At 48.2% G+C, this 16,493-nt stretch overlaps 1 protein-coding gene across 5 annotated transcripts; it reads left to right on the top strand.

Annotated features, from left to right (window-relative positions):
- Positions 1–16,033, top strand: SRSF11 (serine and arginine rich splicing factor 11). Of its 5 annotated transcripts, none has more exons than XM_059853567.1 (13): positions 1–65; positions 202–354; positions 4,578–4,711; positions 8,563–8,672; positions 9,852–9,944; positions 11,188–11,237; positions 11,530–11,657; positions 12,587–12,668; positions 12,928–13,059; positions 13,293–13,382; positions 13,917–14,012; positions 14,587–14,725; positions 14,826–16,033. In XM_059853567.1, exons 2-13 carry the CDS (start codon positions 227–229, stop codon positions 15,021–15,023), a joined length of 1,380 nt encoding a protein of 459 aa, XP_059709550.1. In that variant the 5' UTR covers positions 1–65; positions 202–226; the 3' UTR covers positions 15,024–16,033. The 5 variants fall into 5 exon arrangements, with proteins under 5 accessions (XP_059709550.1, XP_059709551.1, XP_059709554.1 ...); XM_059853568.1 differs by having other exon boundaries at positions 14,829–16,033; XM_059853571.1 differs by lacking the exons at positions 1–65; positions 202–354 and having other exon boundaries at positions 4,578–8,266.
- The last annotated feature ends 460 nt before the right edge of the window (positions 16,034–16,493 follow it).

Raw genomic sequence — 16,493 nt, forward strand, 5'->3', positions numbered from 1 at the left:
GCGCCGTGGGCGCGCGCGCAGGCGCGGCGCGGTGCACCGTGGGATACTGCGGCCCGGGCAGGCTGGTGAGGCGGCGCGCGCGGGGCCGGGCCGGGCCGGGGGCGGCGGGGCCGGGGGGAGCGAACCGGGCCGGGGGCGGCGAACTGCAGCGCCTCGCCCGCGGCTCACCCGCTCCCCGCCCCCGCTGTGTGTCTGCTGCAGCACCGGCGGAGCGGGCGGCGGCGCGATGGCCTCCAGCAGCGGCACCGACGTGATCCAGGTCACCAACGTCTCGCCCAGCGCCAGCTCGGAGCAGATGCGGACCCTCTTCGGCTTCCTGGGCAAGATCGAGGAGCTGCGCCTCTTCCCCCCCGAGTGAGTGCGGGCCCGGCCCGGCCTCGCCGCCTCCCCCTCCGTCCCTCCCCCCTTCCCCCACCCCCCTCTCCGCGCCCTGCCCGCGGCCCGGCGCCGCCTCCCGCCCGCCCCCCCGGCGGCTCCCGGCCCGGGCCGCCCCCGCTCCCGGGGATCCCGCCCGGCCGCGGCGCCGCGCTGCGCCCGGGGGCTGCGGGGGCGGCTCTCGCTGCGCACCCCCGGAGCCGGTGTGCCCCGCACGGCTCGGCTCGGCTCGGCTCGGCTCGGCTCGGTCACGGGACTGCGGGGATTAGTGCGGGGCGTGGAGCGACACGTGCGGCTCCGGTGAAATCCACGTTTGTCTCCAGGAGTTGTTTGTCCGGGGTTGTGCCCGCTGAGCCTTTGCTCTCTGCGTCACCGTCACAGCCCCAAAACTTCTAGATGTAGATAAATGCGTTTGTTGCAAAGAAATTTTTGCTAGAAGAGCAGCTTACCCCTAATGTACAAAAAATACACTTCTGGTATTTGTGTTCCTTACAAACAAATCTGTACTGAGCAGAAAGGAAACCGCTGACAGACAAATACACATTTGTCAGTTGCACATCTTGCAAGGAATTCTGTGCAAATTAAAGCAAATAATGCACCTTTCAAGTGTGTGTATAACTGAAAGTTTCAGGTATCCCTGCAATTTGCAAATAGCAACAAACAAAAAAAATAAAAAGACAGTTTTTATGTCTTCACTTGCAATTAAGTTCTAATGAACATAAATGGTGCTTTCAGAATCCTTTCTGATGCAATATAAAACCTGGGTGTTAGCAGTGCTGATGGTTTCAGTTTGATTTACAGAGCCTGGTGTCATTATATGTTGGTGTTTTACATATCCATCATATAAATTAAATTAAATCCTTTCTGCCACATTAAAGATTAATCAAACAATCAATTATTTGTAACACCCAAAATTACTTGGGTTTTTTATTTTAGGGGGAAAAAGTGTAGCAGAACATTGAGGCTTCCATCCCTGTTAACAGAAACCAAAGACATTTCCAGAGGGAGTTTCCTTGTTCCCAGCTGGGATTCCTGTCATGGCAGGAGCTCACCTGTGGCAGGTGCAGTCCTTTCCTGGCCTGCTCTGTGTTTGAGCACTTTGCCTCGTTTTTCAGGGCGGTTGTTGGAGGTGATTTGTGTCTCTGAAACTTTGTAGCTTTAGATTCACATTAACTCATCTCTTCAGGGGTTGCTGCAGTGCCTTGGTGTCCTTTCCCTTGCGTGAGGAGCTGACCCCCAGGAGCTTTTCCCTGCCTTGATGGGAATCTGCTCTGCACTTCAGGCCCCCCAATTCCCCCCAAAGAAAGGGACATTTTCTAATAGTGCCACATTCTTTTTCTGCCTCTTCTCCCTCACATTCCAGCTCCTGACTTCTCCCTTCCCGAGGTTCCCATCCATTCTTGGAGGGATGTGGGTTATAAATCATAATCTGTGAATTCTCCCCATAATGTGGATTCCTTTTGGGATCCTGCTGGGATTCTCCCTTGCCTGTAGTATTTGAGGAGCCAATCCCATTTCCTTTGCTCCACCTCTTTGTTTGATCTGTGTCACTCTGACTCTGCTGTAGGACTTCCTTATTCTCCTGCACTTCCAGATCACGTGTAACTTCCTGAGCTTCTCTCAGTTCCTGTTTTTCCTACTCTCCTCATCCACCCCTTTTCCCAGTTTATTTAGTCCCCTGTTTCCCATTTATTATGCACCTCAGCTGCATCTTTAATGCACAACCAGCTTTGGCACATCTTCCAGTTTTCCTCCCCCTCTTCCTCCTGCTTTTCCCCGACTCCTTTGCCTGGTTCTCATCTTTATTATATTCCATAAAACTGCATCCAGACTGGGAAGTGGAGGGAGTGGATTTCTGAGTTTCCTGTATTGCAGCCCCATGAAATCCTTGTGTGTCCCAGCATTCCAGTGGCTGAGAGACAATTCCTGAGTGCTTCAGCCTTGGGGGAATTAGAATAATGATGGATGGTGGCTTTTTTTGGGAGCTGTTGAGAACATCCAGTTCTTGCTGAATTTCACCCAGCTTGGATTTGAGAGTGAGTGGAAATACCATTTTTAAAAGTGCAATACACAGATGTAAATTAAATGTCAGGCTGCAGAAGCGTTGCCTAACACATTTTCAGTTGTTATTTTAGGTTCATTATTTTGGAAGGAAGCTCAGCTACCCCAAAGCATTCCCAGAGGCACTCCTGGCTGTAAACAGGATCTGCTGAAGAGTCAATAGGATCTGCTCTGGTTCACATTCCTTTGTTATCTGGCATTTTAAAAATGCCTCCAAATACTGGGCTGCATCTCCATAATGAATTGTGTGATTTTTATACAATTTAGATTAGGAACTCCATCAACCCTTGGTTTACTTTCCTTTACCATTTTACTGTGATTTTGTTAAACACCTCTACTAATGCTTCTTTGGGTTTATGTTAGAATTTTTTTTTATTTCTTGTTATTTCTGATTATTAATTATTACTTATGAGCTAGAAAAGGCACCTTTTTGGCAAGCTGCTGTGGATTTCTGGGCACAAAAGAGCCAACAGATTCAATTTTTTTTTTCTCATTTATCACTGCAGTTATTTCCCAATTTATTCAGTCTGCAAGCTGTGGGAGCAAGTGGCTGTTTCTAATTTTAATGTTTCAGAAGCTGCAGTGTGCTGGCTCCGATCTAGTTTTCCACAGCAGGTGAAATGTAAGGTTATTGAAGTGTGGTCTGGCAGACACTGGGGGCAGTTGTGTGTGTTGGGCCCAGTGGGGCTGAAGGTGAGGGAGCTTTTGGCATTTGCAGTGCCCAAAATAGACCCTGGATCTGTCTGCTGGTGTCGGAGCTGTTCCCTGAATTCTGACAACCCCCAGTGCTGAAAGGCTTGATCAGCCTCAGCAGCCCAGATCAAACTGCTCTGGAGCTGGGATGCCTTTGAAGTCGGATGTTTTGGAGTTGGGCTGGGAATCCAGGTAGGAAAAGCAGCTTTTTGTCAGGATCAGTGATGTTTTCAGAGCTCCCCAGGCTGATCTGGACCTCTGGCCTGGCGTAGTAACAAGGAGTTTAGGATTTGCTGCTGCTTCCACTCCCTGCCTGGGCCTTCTGGAGGCACCTTTAACTCTGTCCCTCAGTTCTGTCTGCAGAAGAATTTTCCTCCCTGTCTTTCACTTTGTGCATCCAATTACAGCAAAATCTGCCTCACTTCCAGGACTGGGGGGCTCTTAAAACCCGTCCTGGACCTTGCCTGGATTGACTGCACCTGGTTTTTCAGTTTGGTTTGGTTTTAGGGAAGTTACAGCTGTAGTTCTACCATTCTTTCCTGTTATAGGAAGTAGATCTTTTTGGGTTGTTTTTTTCTTCGAAGTGGCTCAAAACTTCTCAGTTTTGGGTCTGTAGTTTGACAGACACTTGTTCTGAGCAGGAGCAGGCACAGGCCTACCTTGGAGGGAGGTCTGTTTTAGTGTGCTCAGCTTTTCATTCCTGCCTGAGCTCCTTACATTTCCTTGTGCTGTCCCTGCTGAAGACAGGCAGGAGCTCAGCCCTGGGCATTTCTTAGGATGTGGGAGCACGGTGAAGTTTAGTCTAGAAGCTGGGATGGAATTGGGTTATGAATGAAACAGAATCCCAGACTGATTTGGGTTGGGAGCGACCTTAGAGCTCATCCAGTGCCACCCCTGCCATGGGCAGGGACACCTCCCACTGTCCCAGGCTGCTCCAGCCTGGCCTTGGACACTGCAGGGATCCAGGGGCAGCCACAGCTGCTCTGGGCATTCTATTCCAGGGCCTGCCCAGCCTCCCAGCCAGGAATTCCTTCCCAGTCTCCCATCCCTCCCTGCCCTCTGTCAGGTCAAAGCCTTCACCCCACACCCTGCCCCTACACGCCCTTGTCCCGAGTCACAAGGATCCTTTAATCATCACCCTCTTCATTTCACAATTCACCTTAATCAGCCATCTGGGGCCTAAAGCAGCGAGTGTGAAACCTCAGGGTCTATCTGAGACAGAATTGGTCACTTTTCTCTTTTTTCAGGCAAGTTTTCTTCCCAGCCAGGGCGGAATTTGCATTTAGGTGTCGCTCACGGATTTATTGTGCGCAGCAGAGCTCACGTGCAGCTCCAAGCTATGACAGAGCTCAGGTGCAGCTCCAAGTGAGGGGTATAACAGCTGGTGTGGCTTTGGGCTTGGTTGGTTGTTCCCTGCTGTCCCTGAGTGCTGGCTCTGTCTCTTGCAGTGACTCCCCCTTGCCGGTGTCGTCGCGCGTGTGCTTTGTAAAGTTCCACGACCCCGACTCGGCCGTGGTGGCCCAGCACCTGACAAACACTGTGTTCGTTGACAGAGCCCTCATAGTCGTTCCCTATGCTGAAGGTTTGTAACTTGTTTGATGTTCTATGGGGCCACCCTTGGGTGGTGGTTGGTTCCTGTCTAGTGCTCAGAATTTAACAGTAGTCCTATGTCAAACACGTCAGAGATTGCCATTCTGAAACCCTTGGTATATTGCCTTTGGCCCCTGCATTTGGTCAGTTTGTTTCCATAGTGACACCAATTCTAAGTGGAAAGTTTTGTGTGTCTTGAAGTGTAGAATAAGAACGTTTTAGGCAGAATTCTGTGCCAATTTTGCTCGTGTCAGTCTCAATGAGACATTTTGACAAGCAGATTGTAATGCAAACAGGTCCATATTTTAAGGAAATTTTACCTTAATAATTGTTTGCCACTTTCACTCTCTTCATGAGAACGGTTTCTCCCTCCCTGAGAATGCATGGGAGAGGAATTAACACTCCTTTGGGCTATGCTGCCACTGCATTTATTTGGGAACATCCCCCAAAAAAGGCCCTCACTCTCCTTGTGGAGTCCAGTATACCAAGGGTTTGAATAATTACTCTTTAATTCAAAAGTGACAACTTCCAAGAGGTGCCACATGGGCACTGGTCCTAGTTTTTAATTCCAAGTTTTCTTGTTCATCCTTGATATATTTAATAGAATTTCACTAAATAATAAACTCTTCTCTCTGTTATTTGTGTGTGTGATTTTTGTAGTGGAGAAGGCAAATGCAAAGCCCTTCCAGATGACTGAAAAACAGTGGGTCCTCTGCAGCTACAGGGGATTCTAGCCATTAACTAAAGGCCAGCAAGCACTCAAGTCCCCAAGTGTTTTCCTGGTGTAACCACTTGTTAACTACATTTTCTCTTCTTCTTTTTATTTTTACATTTTAGGGTGTTACAGTAATTTGAAAGGCAATGAGCAGGGTTTTTGGAACTTACCTTAAAAGCAAAGTGCTGAGAAGACACCTCTTCTTACAGAAGTCTTATTAAACTCTTCTAGACTTGCTTTAGAAGTAACTGATTTCCATTGTACTTGTACATTTCTTGATTTACTTCTGGGAAAGGTTGAATTGAATAAAATCTTGCAGATTAAGTCATACTACAGTGCTAAGTTGGGTACATGGCCTGGGGTCACACCTGTAATCTTAATCTGTCATGCTGGAGCTGTCTCTTGAGGCCTGGGGAGCTGTCTTGTCTTATCTTTGTATTCCTTAAGCTTAAAAGATATGAAACTTAAACTTCAAAGATGTCCAGCCTAATTCCTGGAGTGTAGGAATGTGCAGTGTGGCCTCTGACTGAGCCCTGCTGCTTCCTGAGGGCACAGAACCCCTTCTGCAGTGGAGTTACTGCTCCTGCTGCCACTGCTGGAGAACAGCAGAGCTGAGAGGCTTCTTGTCCCTGTGTGGGTGTTAAACACAGCACCAGTCCAGTGACACTGTGCTGGAATATTCTCCAAGGCCCATGGGAATAATGCCAGTGTTTAACTCTTCCTACAAGGATAAACCCACTTTTCTCTTTGTCAGTCTCACTTTGTCCACTGTGGATAAACCTGGCACACAGAGAAACCTGCCCAGCAGCCGGGCTTCAGAAACTCCAATTATTAAAGTAGAATATTTTCCTGGGCCTGTTAAGGAGTCACTCCTGGGCTGTACCTTGTGTTGTCTGACAGTTCAGAATTTAATGGCCTTGGCACATCACAAGAGAGATGTTCAGCCAATAAGGTATTGCCCCTGGGTTGATAATCCCACACTTCAGTCCCTGTGCTGGAGTACAGTTTTGCCCCAAAATTCAGCCTGCCAGGGTCCCAGTTCAACCAGGAGCAGCATTTCCATAGCCCACAGTGCCACTGCTGATGTGCTTAAAGCCAGGCCTGTGCTGAGTGGGGCCCTCCTCTCTCTGATTTCTGCTGTGCTAATGAACCTGTGTGATTATTGCCTGTCACTAAAGCAATGTTTATTATCTGTTTAGTGCAATAATTCCCCCCCTGTCCCAAGTTTTAGCTCACACAGACACTTTGGTGTTGGCTGTTGCTTTGTGTTATAGAACTATACACAAAGGCTACGGTAAGGTTTAGTATTTGTCATTTTCTCTGGGCTAATTCCTGGATTTGGAAGGAACTCTTAAGGTTAAAGATGGCTGGGGGGGGTGTTTAGGTTCTTTGGTTAATGTTTGTTTCTTTTGTCTGTTTCTTTTTCTTTCATTTCTACACATTCATGCAGTATTTCATGGTTCTAACAAAGCAGCAGTAAAAAAAGCTCTTGAAGCATGAAAATTAACTGGTGAGGGGCCTCATTGCTTTTTTAAAATTGTAGTTTATTTAAATACTTTTAAAAGAAACAATTAGAGGATCAGATGCATGAATTTTTTTTAATGGATGCAGATCTTCTGTGAGGTGTCTCGAGCTAAGTCTGAGGATTTGTATTTAGATGCCAGAAATGTTGTAGTTGCACTAATTTGAAATGTTTAGCTGTAATTGATAAATATCCTCTTGAGACATAATTTTGCATGCCAAATGACCCCGTAATCTCTCTGTAGGTATGTTGATATATTTATGCATTCCTGCCCTTTGCCTCCATGACCTTTTTCCCTGTCCCTCCATAACTTTGGGTATCTAAAGTGCTGCCAGCTCAGTGCCACGAGCCAGATATCAGTGCTGTGTATTGTACATTTGTGTAGATTATCGGCACTTCTCAGTATAGGTGGGAGGAACCATTACCTTTATTTAACAGTGGTTTTTCTTTTTTGTTGTTGTGTTTTACAGTTCTTTTCCCTGGTTCAGCCTGAACTATATACCAGGCCCTGCTGAAAATACCACCCAACAGTTTTCTTCTGCAGCTTATCCAGTTTCTCTTAAGTGCCCTGTATATATTGTATGTTTTATGATGAGATGCAGTTTCTTAATATGTATTACAGAAACACTACTGGTATTTGCAACTATATAGTAAAATTGTTTTATTGAACTCTCATTTTGGGGGCTTGGGCACATTAACAAATTAATCCATCTGTATAGGGCTTTTGCTGTTGGATAGAGTAAAACTCCCTCCACAAGTGTTTGCTAGTAGGGCCCTGAGCACTCCGTGTGCAGAGCAGGCAGTGCAATAACCCCTGGGCTTAGCTGGCTGCAAGACTTTGGGCCACGAGTCCCCTGTGCCACGGCAGGTGGCAGCAGCACTGTCGGTGCTCTAAGCTGGCACATATTGGAACAAAAGCATTTTACTGCACAGGTAAGGAATGTGCCAGCATCCCTGTGTGTATCCCAGCCACAGACACACCCCCAGCATTCCCGGAGAGCCGCAGGGACCGCATTCCATGTGACACGTCAGCAAAAGCCCTACCCAAAACACCCATCCCTTCTCTTTAAGTTTGCCAAAATTTGTATGGTAGGTGTAAAAGAAAACATAGTGAACTGTACCATATTATTAACCCCTAAATCCAACTTTTTTTGTCTTGTGTATCTTGATTTTTCTGTGTGCTTTGTAGTGAAGCAGCCGACACGAGTCGTTGTTCATAAAACAGCTTTTGAAAGTTGAGAGCACTCTCACCCCTGGAGAACCGACTGTGCTTGCTTACGTTTGGTTCATGACTTAAAAATCGAGTACAGGTGATGAAACCTTGGCAGTGTTAACAACAAAGTAGTGTGTATTGTGCTATTTTTTTGCTCTAGAAACTTAACCTTTTGTAGAGAAAAAGGAACAGTCAAATTGTCACCCATTGAAGTTGCATTCTGACAAAAAAAGTTAATGCTAAATATTAATAGCCATCAAGCTTTGTATTTTAGCCAACATAAGTACTTTCAACAAACTCAGGTGGTGTATCAGGGAGACTTTGCTGGGTGTATTTGTGTATTTGGTGCCTCTGGGCTGGGATGCACTCTAATGCCAGGCTGTTTCCCTGCAGGAGTCATTCCTGATGAGACTAAGGCTTTGTCTCTCTTGGCACCAGCTAATGCCGTGGCAGGGCTGCTGCCCGGGGGTGGCCTGCTGCCCACTCCCAACCCTCTCTCTCAGGTAGGCTGGGTAACCCTGGGTGTCTTCTGCTGCATTCCCACTTCATTCCTGCTCTTTCTTTCAGGACTGATGTGTTGATTCCAATTCCTAGAGTGGTTAATCGACCCTGCTGGACTGGGACAGCTCTGATGTGAATTAGGGCACGACAGTGACAAGTTGTTAGATGGAATATCCTTATTTCCCTATTTCCTGGTTTCTCAGGGCCCTTTTTGTGCCTCCCACCCCTCTCACCCGCTGTACTTTACAGATGTGACAAGCAGTAGAGGTCTCACAGATTTTAAATTCCTCGAGTCCAAGGAGCTGCCACACTGTGAGATTCCCTTCATTAATCCTCCAGCTGAGGGGAAAATTGGAGCCTGGTTGTGTGAACCCACAGGAATTGATGTGGAAGAGGAACAGTGAGAATTGCACATTGTGAGAGAAGCTGGAGTCACAGCTCAGCTCTTAACAGGGCACAGAATCAAAGTGCAGGAGGCAAATTAATCATAATAAAGCCTCATTAATTCTGCACCTCTCAAACCCTCCCCAGCTCCTGCTTAGCTGAAGGAGCCCCTGGCCATGGAGCTGCTCAGGAAGGAAGAGCCTAAATTTAACCTTTGAAACCCAGGGAAGGGGTTGGGAGAACCAGATACAACCCAAAATACTTCATTCACTAAAAAAACTGTTTGTGTGCATCCTGGAAATGGCTGTTGAGCCCCTGAACTGCAGCTGTGTCTCTGAGCCCAAGCTGCTCCCAGCCCCTCTGGTGGGATGTGTTCAACACATCCATTTTAGGGGAGAAGCTGCACAGTTCAGCACCTCTTGGCAGTGAGTGTTGGGCTTGGGTGTCTGTCTCAGTCATCTCATTTGAAATGGCCCACAGTGAGCTGCTTTAGGGAGCCTTCTGCTCTCCCAGTAGCTTTCTAACCAAATTGGAGACATTTGCTGGGATGCAGTATTGTTAAATTGCCTTTCAGCATAAACCATGGCCATCTCAACCCTAAAATGAATTAGAAATGGGGCAATAGCCTCAAAAACTTGGAATGAATTTCCATTTTAGCACTGAAAAATAACTTCATTTCCAACTATCCCTTCAATTTGCTGGAATGCTTTACTCCTTCACCTTTATTTCCCCTGCCCAGTGATGTCCCTGACTGATTTTTGTCACTGCCTGTGCCCTAACTGCTGTTTCTGCCACAGATTGGTGCTGTCCCTTTAGCTGCTTTAGGAGCTCCTGCTCTCGACCCTGCCCTTGCTGCTCTTGGGCTTCCTGGAGCAAACCTGAACTCCCAGGTACGTCCTCATTCCAAAATCTCCTTTACTGCCCCCCTCTTTCCTGCTCTGAGAGTGGCTTTCATTTGTATCACTTCCCAGCCACTGCCTGGGAACTCCAGGGATTGGTTTCTGCTTGGAATGAAAAATACCTGCTTGAACATCAAATTAAATGTTGGAAGGGGCCAATATCAAATTAAATGTTGGAAGGAATAATTTGGGCATAGCAATGAAATATTTCAAGTATGTCATGATCAGGCCAGGAACCTGCCTTGTTCTTCAAGTAAAAAGTAGTTTGACTTTTTAATTTTGTAGGTGTCAGAAATGTGAGGAGACTTCATTGGGTTGTGACAGCCAAACAAAAAAGGCTTTTAAGTACTAGGTACTAGAATATTGAGTATATTTATATCAATAAAAATATAGCAATATAAATATATTGGTCATATCTAAATAGATAAAATATTTAAGAGGTAAGAACAAAATACTCTTTTACAGCAACAAGAAGCAGCAATAATTTAATGCATTGCTACTGCCATCACTTGAATTTTTTATGTATTCCCATGTGGAAGAACAAGCAAATGATGGTGAAAATTAAATAACAAATGAAAAAAAAAAATTAAAGGCAAATTAGAAAAATGTAAATTTGGGGTGATGGACGATTTTTGTACATTAAACCATCAGATTGTAACAAACATTTCAAAATTTAAAGTTGGAGTTCATTATAAAAAAAATGAGTGAGGATGAAACATTTTTTCTTAATACCCCATTGGTGCAGGAAGTGACTGATCGTGATACCTGGGTTATCCTAAGAGCTGTAAAATACATTTTTCATGGAATATTGAGATGTTTTTAAGTTGTCAATGAGGTCTTCAGTGGACAGACAGCTTAGAGAGGGCTCTGTTCCCTTGCAGTGACAGAAATAAGCTGTGCACAAAAAGTTACTGGTGCATAAGGATGGATACAACACACCCCAGCAGTATTTTTCTCTGTTGGTATTTTTATCCTTTTGTGGTTTTATCCCTGATCCTGCCCAGGCAGGGCTGGCTTTGGCTGCTGTGGAAAAGAAATCCCCAGAGCCCCAGTGTGGGGTGCTCACACCCTCCAGCAGCCCCAGGCACAGCAGCCCAGTGTGGCCTTTCCTCTCTGCTGGGGGTGTTCTGCTCTGGTTTTCCAGCTGGGAGAACTTCCAGGGGACATTCCAAGGAAGGTTCTCTGGAGCTCTCACGTCTCCCAGCCTGGTTCTAACTTTGTTTTTCCCTCACAGTCTCTTGCAGCAGATCAGCTCCTAAAACTGATGAGCACAGTGGATCCAAAGTAAGCACCAGTGTTCCCAAACCCTTGTACTGCACTGCTGGGGGATTCCATGGGAATTCCATGGGGATTCAGTGCCCAGTCCCTGTCCTGCTGGAGCTGGAAGGGCCTTGGAGCACCCTGGGCTAGGGAAGGTTCCCTGCCCATGGCAGGGGGTGGGATGAGATGGGTTTGATGTCCCCAAACCAAAACCATTCCAGGATTCCCTGGCCCTGTGAACTGGCTGACTCTGACAGTGCACACCTGTATCCCTTGGGTTCCCGAGTCCTGAATTTTGGAATTCTGTGTTGCCCAGGTTGAACCATGTGGCTGCAGGTCTCGTGTCCCCCAGTCTGAAATCAGATACCTCCAGTAAAGAAATAGAAGAGGCCATGAAGAGAGTCCGAGAAGCACAGTCCTTAATTTCTGCTGCTATAGAGCCAGGTAATTCCAGCCTGGAATGAGCCATCCCAGCCAGCATGGGGCTTGGACACAGCCCCTGATCAAAACTGATGCTCTGCAGAGCCCTGCCTCCATGCCTGTGGTCTGTGGGGAATTCACTTATTAGGCTTTTAATCATCCTGCAGTGCATGCTCCATTTCCTGCAGAAATGGGCTGGAGTTAATCCATTGATTTTTCCCAAAATTCACTGATTTGAGGGCTGTAAAACACCCAGGCTTCCCTAAGGGAAGTTCTTGCTGCTCTCTCAAATTCCAAGAGAACATGGATTTTTTGGCCTCACCACTTGGCACCCTGCTGATGTTTCTCAGGGATGCTTTCCTTTATCTTCATTCCTAATGTGGGCAGGTTCGTAAATAATTCTCTTTTTTGGAGCTTCTTTCAGCAGGTTTGATTTTAGAACAAGCTCCAGCAGCTCTCTCACAATTGTCAGAGCCACCAAATCTGAGAAGCAAAAACTTGAACACTGAAAACACAGAATATTCATCAGTTCTGCAGCCTCCTGATAATTTCTAGGAAAGAACAGAGCTCCTGTTCTTGCTTAGCTTGAGGCTTTTTTGTGGGAAATTCAAAACAATCATTTGACAGGTTCTCCAGCCCCTCAGGAAATGGCAGATTCTGGGATTTTCACAGGATTTTCCATTGCCCTGCAGCCATCAGCTTTTCACTAACTTAAGATTTTTTCTGAATTTTGACTTCTCCAGTTTTGCATAAAACTTATTTTGTGTCACAAACATGTCCCCGTTCTCTGTCAGTTCTCTTTGTCTTCTTGTGAAGAAAATTACAGATGAGCCTTCATGTCAAATGGCAAGATCAGCTTGATTTATATCAATTACTTGAAGCTCTGGGTCCTTTCCTTTAGAAAATCTTTTTGAATATTAAAACAAAACGTTGCTTTTATTGTACTTTTTCAGACAAAAAAGATGAAAAACGAAGACATTCGAGGTCGAGGTCGCGCTCGAGGAGGAGGAGGACACCTTCCTCATCCAGACACAGGTGACTGAGCAATTCCTTAGAAACACCTCCCACAGCTGGAACAATTCCTGCAAAAATCATTCTTGGGGAGAGCCTTGGGTTTGATTTGGGGCTCCAAAGCTTTATTGCCATTTCAGTGTGCAGAGCTCCTGTGCGGGCCGGGCTGGACTGTGGATGGAGGCTTTGGTTGGCTTTGGGGGTTTCCAGGCCCTGAGCAGCTGGGCTGGGAGCAGTCCCAGGATGTCCTTCCTGTGACTCCATGTTGGTGTGTCCCTGGCAGACGCTCCAGGAGCAGGTCAAGGAGAAGGTCCCATTCCAAATCCAGAAGCAGGAGGCGATCCAAAAGTCCGAGGAGAAGGAGATCTCATTCCAGAGAGAGGAGCAGGAGGTCTCGGAGCACATCCAAAACCAGGTAATGACTCCAGGGAGTCCAGTCCTGAGCAGGGCAGGGATTGTCCCCTGTGCTGGCTCTGCTGGGTCCCCACAGGGCTGTGTCCCCACAGCTCTGGGCCCTCAGTTCAGAGAGGACATGGAGGGGCTCAGCCTGGGGAGCCACCCCTGCCCCTCCAGCTCTGCATCTCTTTCCCTGTACAGCAGATTAGGAAGTGCTGTTTGAAAGTGACTTAATCTCTTTTCTACTAAAAGGGATAAAAAGAAGGAAGAGAAAGAAAAGAAACGTTCTAAAACTCCCCCCAAAAGCTACAGCACAACCAGAAGATCCAGAAGCACAAGCAGGTACAGAAATGGGATTTTCCTTGCTCTCTGTGCCCAGCAGGATTTTGGTGCACTTCAGTATTAGATAGAAACAAATGTTCTTGTGATAGAGCAGCTGGTCTGTGGAAGGTGCCCCTGCCCATGGAGAGAGCTGGGCTTTGAGGTTCCTTCCAACCCAAACTATGCCTGGATCCCATTGGATTGTGATTCCAATGAGGATGTATCTGGTACAGGCACAACAGCACCTCTACCACCTGTGTCTGTAAGATACTTGCATTTTCCTGCAGTGTTTGAGATAAATTCTTTGTGTTTAGAACAGTTTTCCTTGCTTTGTGTCAGAGTTTGATGTTCCAGGGTCACTGCCAAGCTCTTCCTGATTTAGGGAATAAATCCATGCAAAAAGTGTTTCTTTCTTTCAAAAAAACTTCCAAATTTAGCTTGCATTTTTAACAGCTCCTTAGTACCCTGTGAGCAGGGCTAGGGTTGGATTAGGGATGCATTTGCAGCTTTAAAAAAACAAGCAGAGGTTTCCAAAGCTCCTGTGTCTCCCTGCAGAGAACGGCGGCGCCGGCGGAGCCGGAGCGGGACACGGTCCCCGAAAAAGCCCAGGTCTCCCAAACGGAAAATGTCCCGGTCCCCGTCGCCCAGAAGGTCAGGGAAACACTTGGCTGGGAAGAATGGGGTCTGGGAGGGAAATTCCCAAATTGTGACCTCCAGGGAGGCTCCCAGGGATTCTGGTGGTGGGGGGGAGTCTTTGCTGGTTTTGTGGAGCTGCTCTGGGGTTGGCTGGGAGCTCCAAGGGTCAGGGGTTCCAGGGGTGGTAGGAGCAGGACGTGCCACAATTCCCAATCCCTTTGGCTCTGCACAGTGGGAATCAGCTGATTTTGGGTGGCCTGGGTGTTCTGTGACCCTGTCCCAGGATGGGGAGCTCAAGGTGCTCCTCTGTAAAACACTGGAGCACCGCTGTTCTTGGTGCCCAGGATTTGGACTCCATGATCCCTGTGGGGCCCTTCAGCTCAGGAGATTCCATGGTTCGATTTGTGGTGTTGTCCTTGAGCCAGAGCTAAGCTGGGATTTTGGGTATTCCCTGGAAGCAGAGCCTGTTCCCTACTTGCCCTCTGCCATTTTCCTTTGGGTTTGCTGTGGGTAACGCTCTGGACACAGTTCCAGCCATGGAATGGGGCGATGGGGATGGGCCTCATCCTCTTCCTGCTGATCCTCATAGGCATAAAAAGGAAAAGAAGAAGGATAAAGACAAGGAGAGGAGCAGAGACGAGAGGGAGAGGTCAACGAGCAAGAAAAAGAAGAGCAAAGACAAGGAGAAGGATCGAGACCGGAAATCCGAGAGCGACAAGGATGTGAAAGTATGTTCCAAAAAGCCCCGGAGCTGCTCCCAGCCCTGCCCCACATCCCCCCCGCCCCGGCCCACAGGGAGGTGCTAACATGTCCCTTTCCCTGGCAAAGCAGGTCACAAGGGACTACGACGAGGAGGAACAGGGCTACGACAGCGAGAAGGAGAAGAAGGAGGAGAAGAAGGTGGCGGATGCTCCCTCTCCCAAAGGGAAGGAGCCCGGAGCCGAGAAGGGCAGCGGGGATCCGGGCAGGGAATCCAAGGTGAACGGGGACGACCACCACGAGGAGGACATGGACATGAGCGACTGAGCCGCCCACAGCCCCTCCAGTGTGATCCTTTATGCTGTACTTGTTAATCCTCAACCTAGATGTATCCAGCTCCGAGCTCTCCATGGTCTGTCCATCCCGATACTAACTCACACCCAAAGCTTGAGACAGGGATCCCCTGCCCCGGGGCCCAGCTGGGGCCGGGCCAGGCCGCACGTCCCTCCCGCAGCACGGGTTTGGCCACCCCTCCCTCCCTCCCTCCCTCCCTGCTTCCCTCCCTCCGGAGTGTCCCAGGCTGAGCCAGCAGGGCCCAGCAGTGTGGCAATGTCCCAGGAGTGTGGGGAGTGTGGCACAGCCCCCCTGTCCTGTGGGAATGCCCTGGGAATGTGGCACAGCTCTCCTGTCCTGCAGCCACTGAGGGGCTGCCAGGGGCCTCCGGACACTCCGGAGTCGGCCTTGGATCGCACCAGCTCTTTGTGCTCTTGGCTTTAGTTCTGGTTTTAAGCCATGTGCTGGGCTTGGTTGGGTTTGGTTTCCGGTGGGTTTTGGTTGGCTTTGCCCAGGGTTCTGTGCCCTGACCTTCCTGAGGGCTCTCTCTCCTCTGTGTCCGTTCAGCTCCACCCAGGGCGAGCTGGGATGGTCTGACCTCGGGAAGGGGAATCCTGGCCGTGCCCAGTGAGGGAGGGTTGGGGGAGCAGCCTCACCCAGGCTGGGGCTCAGGAGCTCACCCTCTGCAGCAGGGAGTGCATTTTAAAATGACCTTGGTCTGTTTTTAAAGCAAGTCCATTGATAATGTACTTTTTACTTGATCTCAAGTTGTTCAAGCGGATAAATTTGTGTTCCTGTCCCGGCCGTTCCCTCCCTCCCGCACTCGGTGATCCCATGGTATTTGCAGAGTAGTTACCCAAAGCTGTTCCTTAGTTCCAGCAGCTCCAGAGCTTTTACTTTTGTGCAGGTAAAGAGACAAAAGTAGCCGACAGTCTGTGCCATGTCGATGTACAGTTTCGGAAAATGTTTTACAAAACTTTGATAATAAAACCCTGAAACTTCAACTCCTCTTCCTAGAAAACTCCTGGGTTTTATTTCCACTGCTGGGTGCACCAAACTTTAGCTGATTCCTTACAGGGAACTTTTCCATCTCCATTACAGTGAGGAAGGAATTATTTTACTTTTGGGGGGAAATGGGTTAAAATGGGAATGTGGAGCTTTAGGGGACTGCTGAGGACCTGGGCGTGCTGGTGGATGAAAAGCAAGAGAAGCTCTGGGGAAACCCTGCCTGGCAGGGACCACTTGGAGCAACCTCAGGGCCACAACTGCAGTTATAAAAAATCTTTAACTGGCAGTGGCTGGAGCCCTTCTGGGAAGTTTTCCTGCCCCTTGAGAAACAGATTTCCATCAGCAGCTCTGTACCTACAGAGGGAGGCCCTGATCCCTCTCTGAGCTCCGTGGCTGATGCTGGGGGCAGGAGAGCAAGGCCAAGTTAAAAAACTTACTAACCCCAAACCTATCCCT

The sequence above is a fragment of the Haemorhous mexicanus genome, chromosome 9 (assembly GCF_027477595.1).
Source record: "Haemorhous mexicanus isolate bHaeMex1 chromosome 9, bHaeMex1.pri, whole genome shotgun sequence".
NCBI classification, from domain to species: Eukaryota; Metazoa; Chordata; class Aves; order Passeriformes; family Fringillidae; genus Haemorhous; species Haemorhous mexicanus.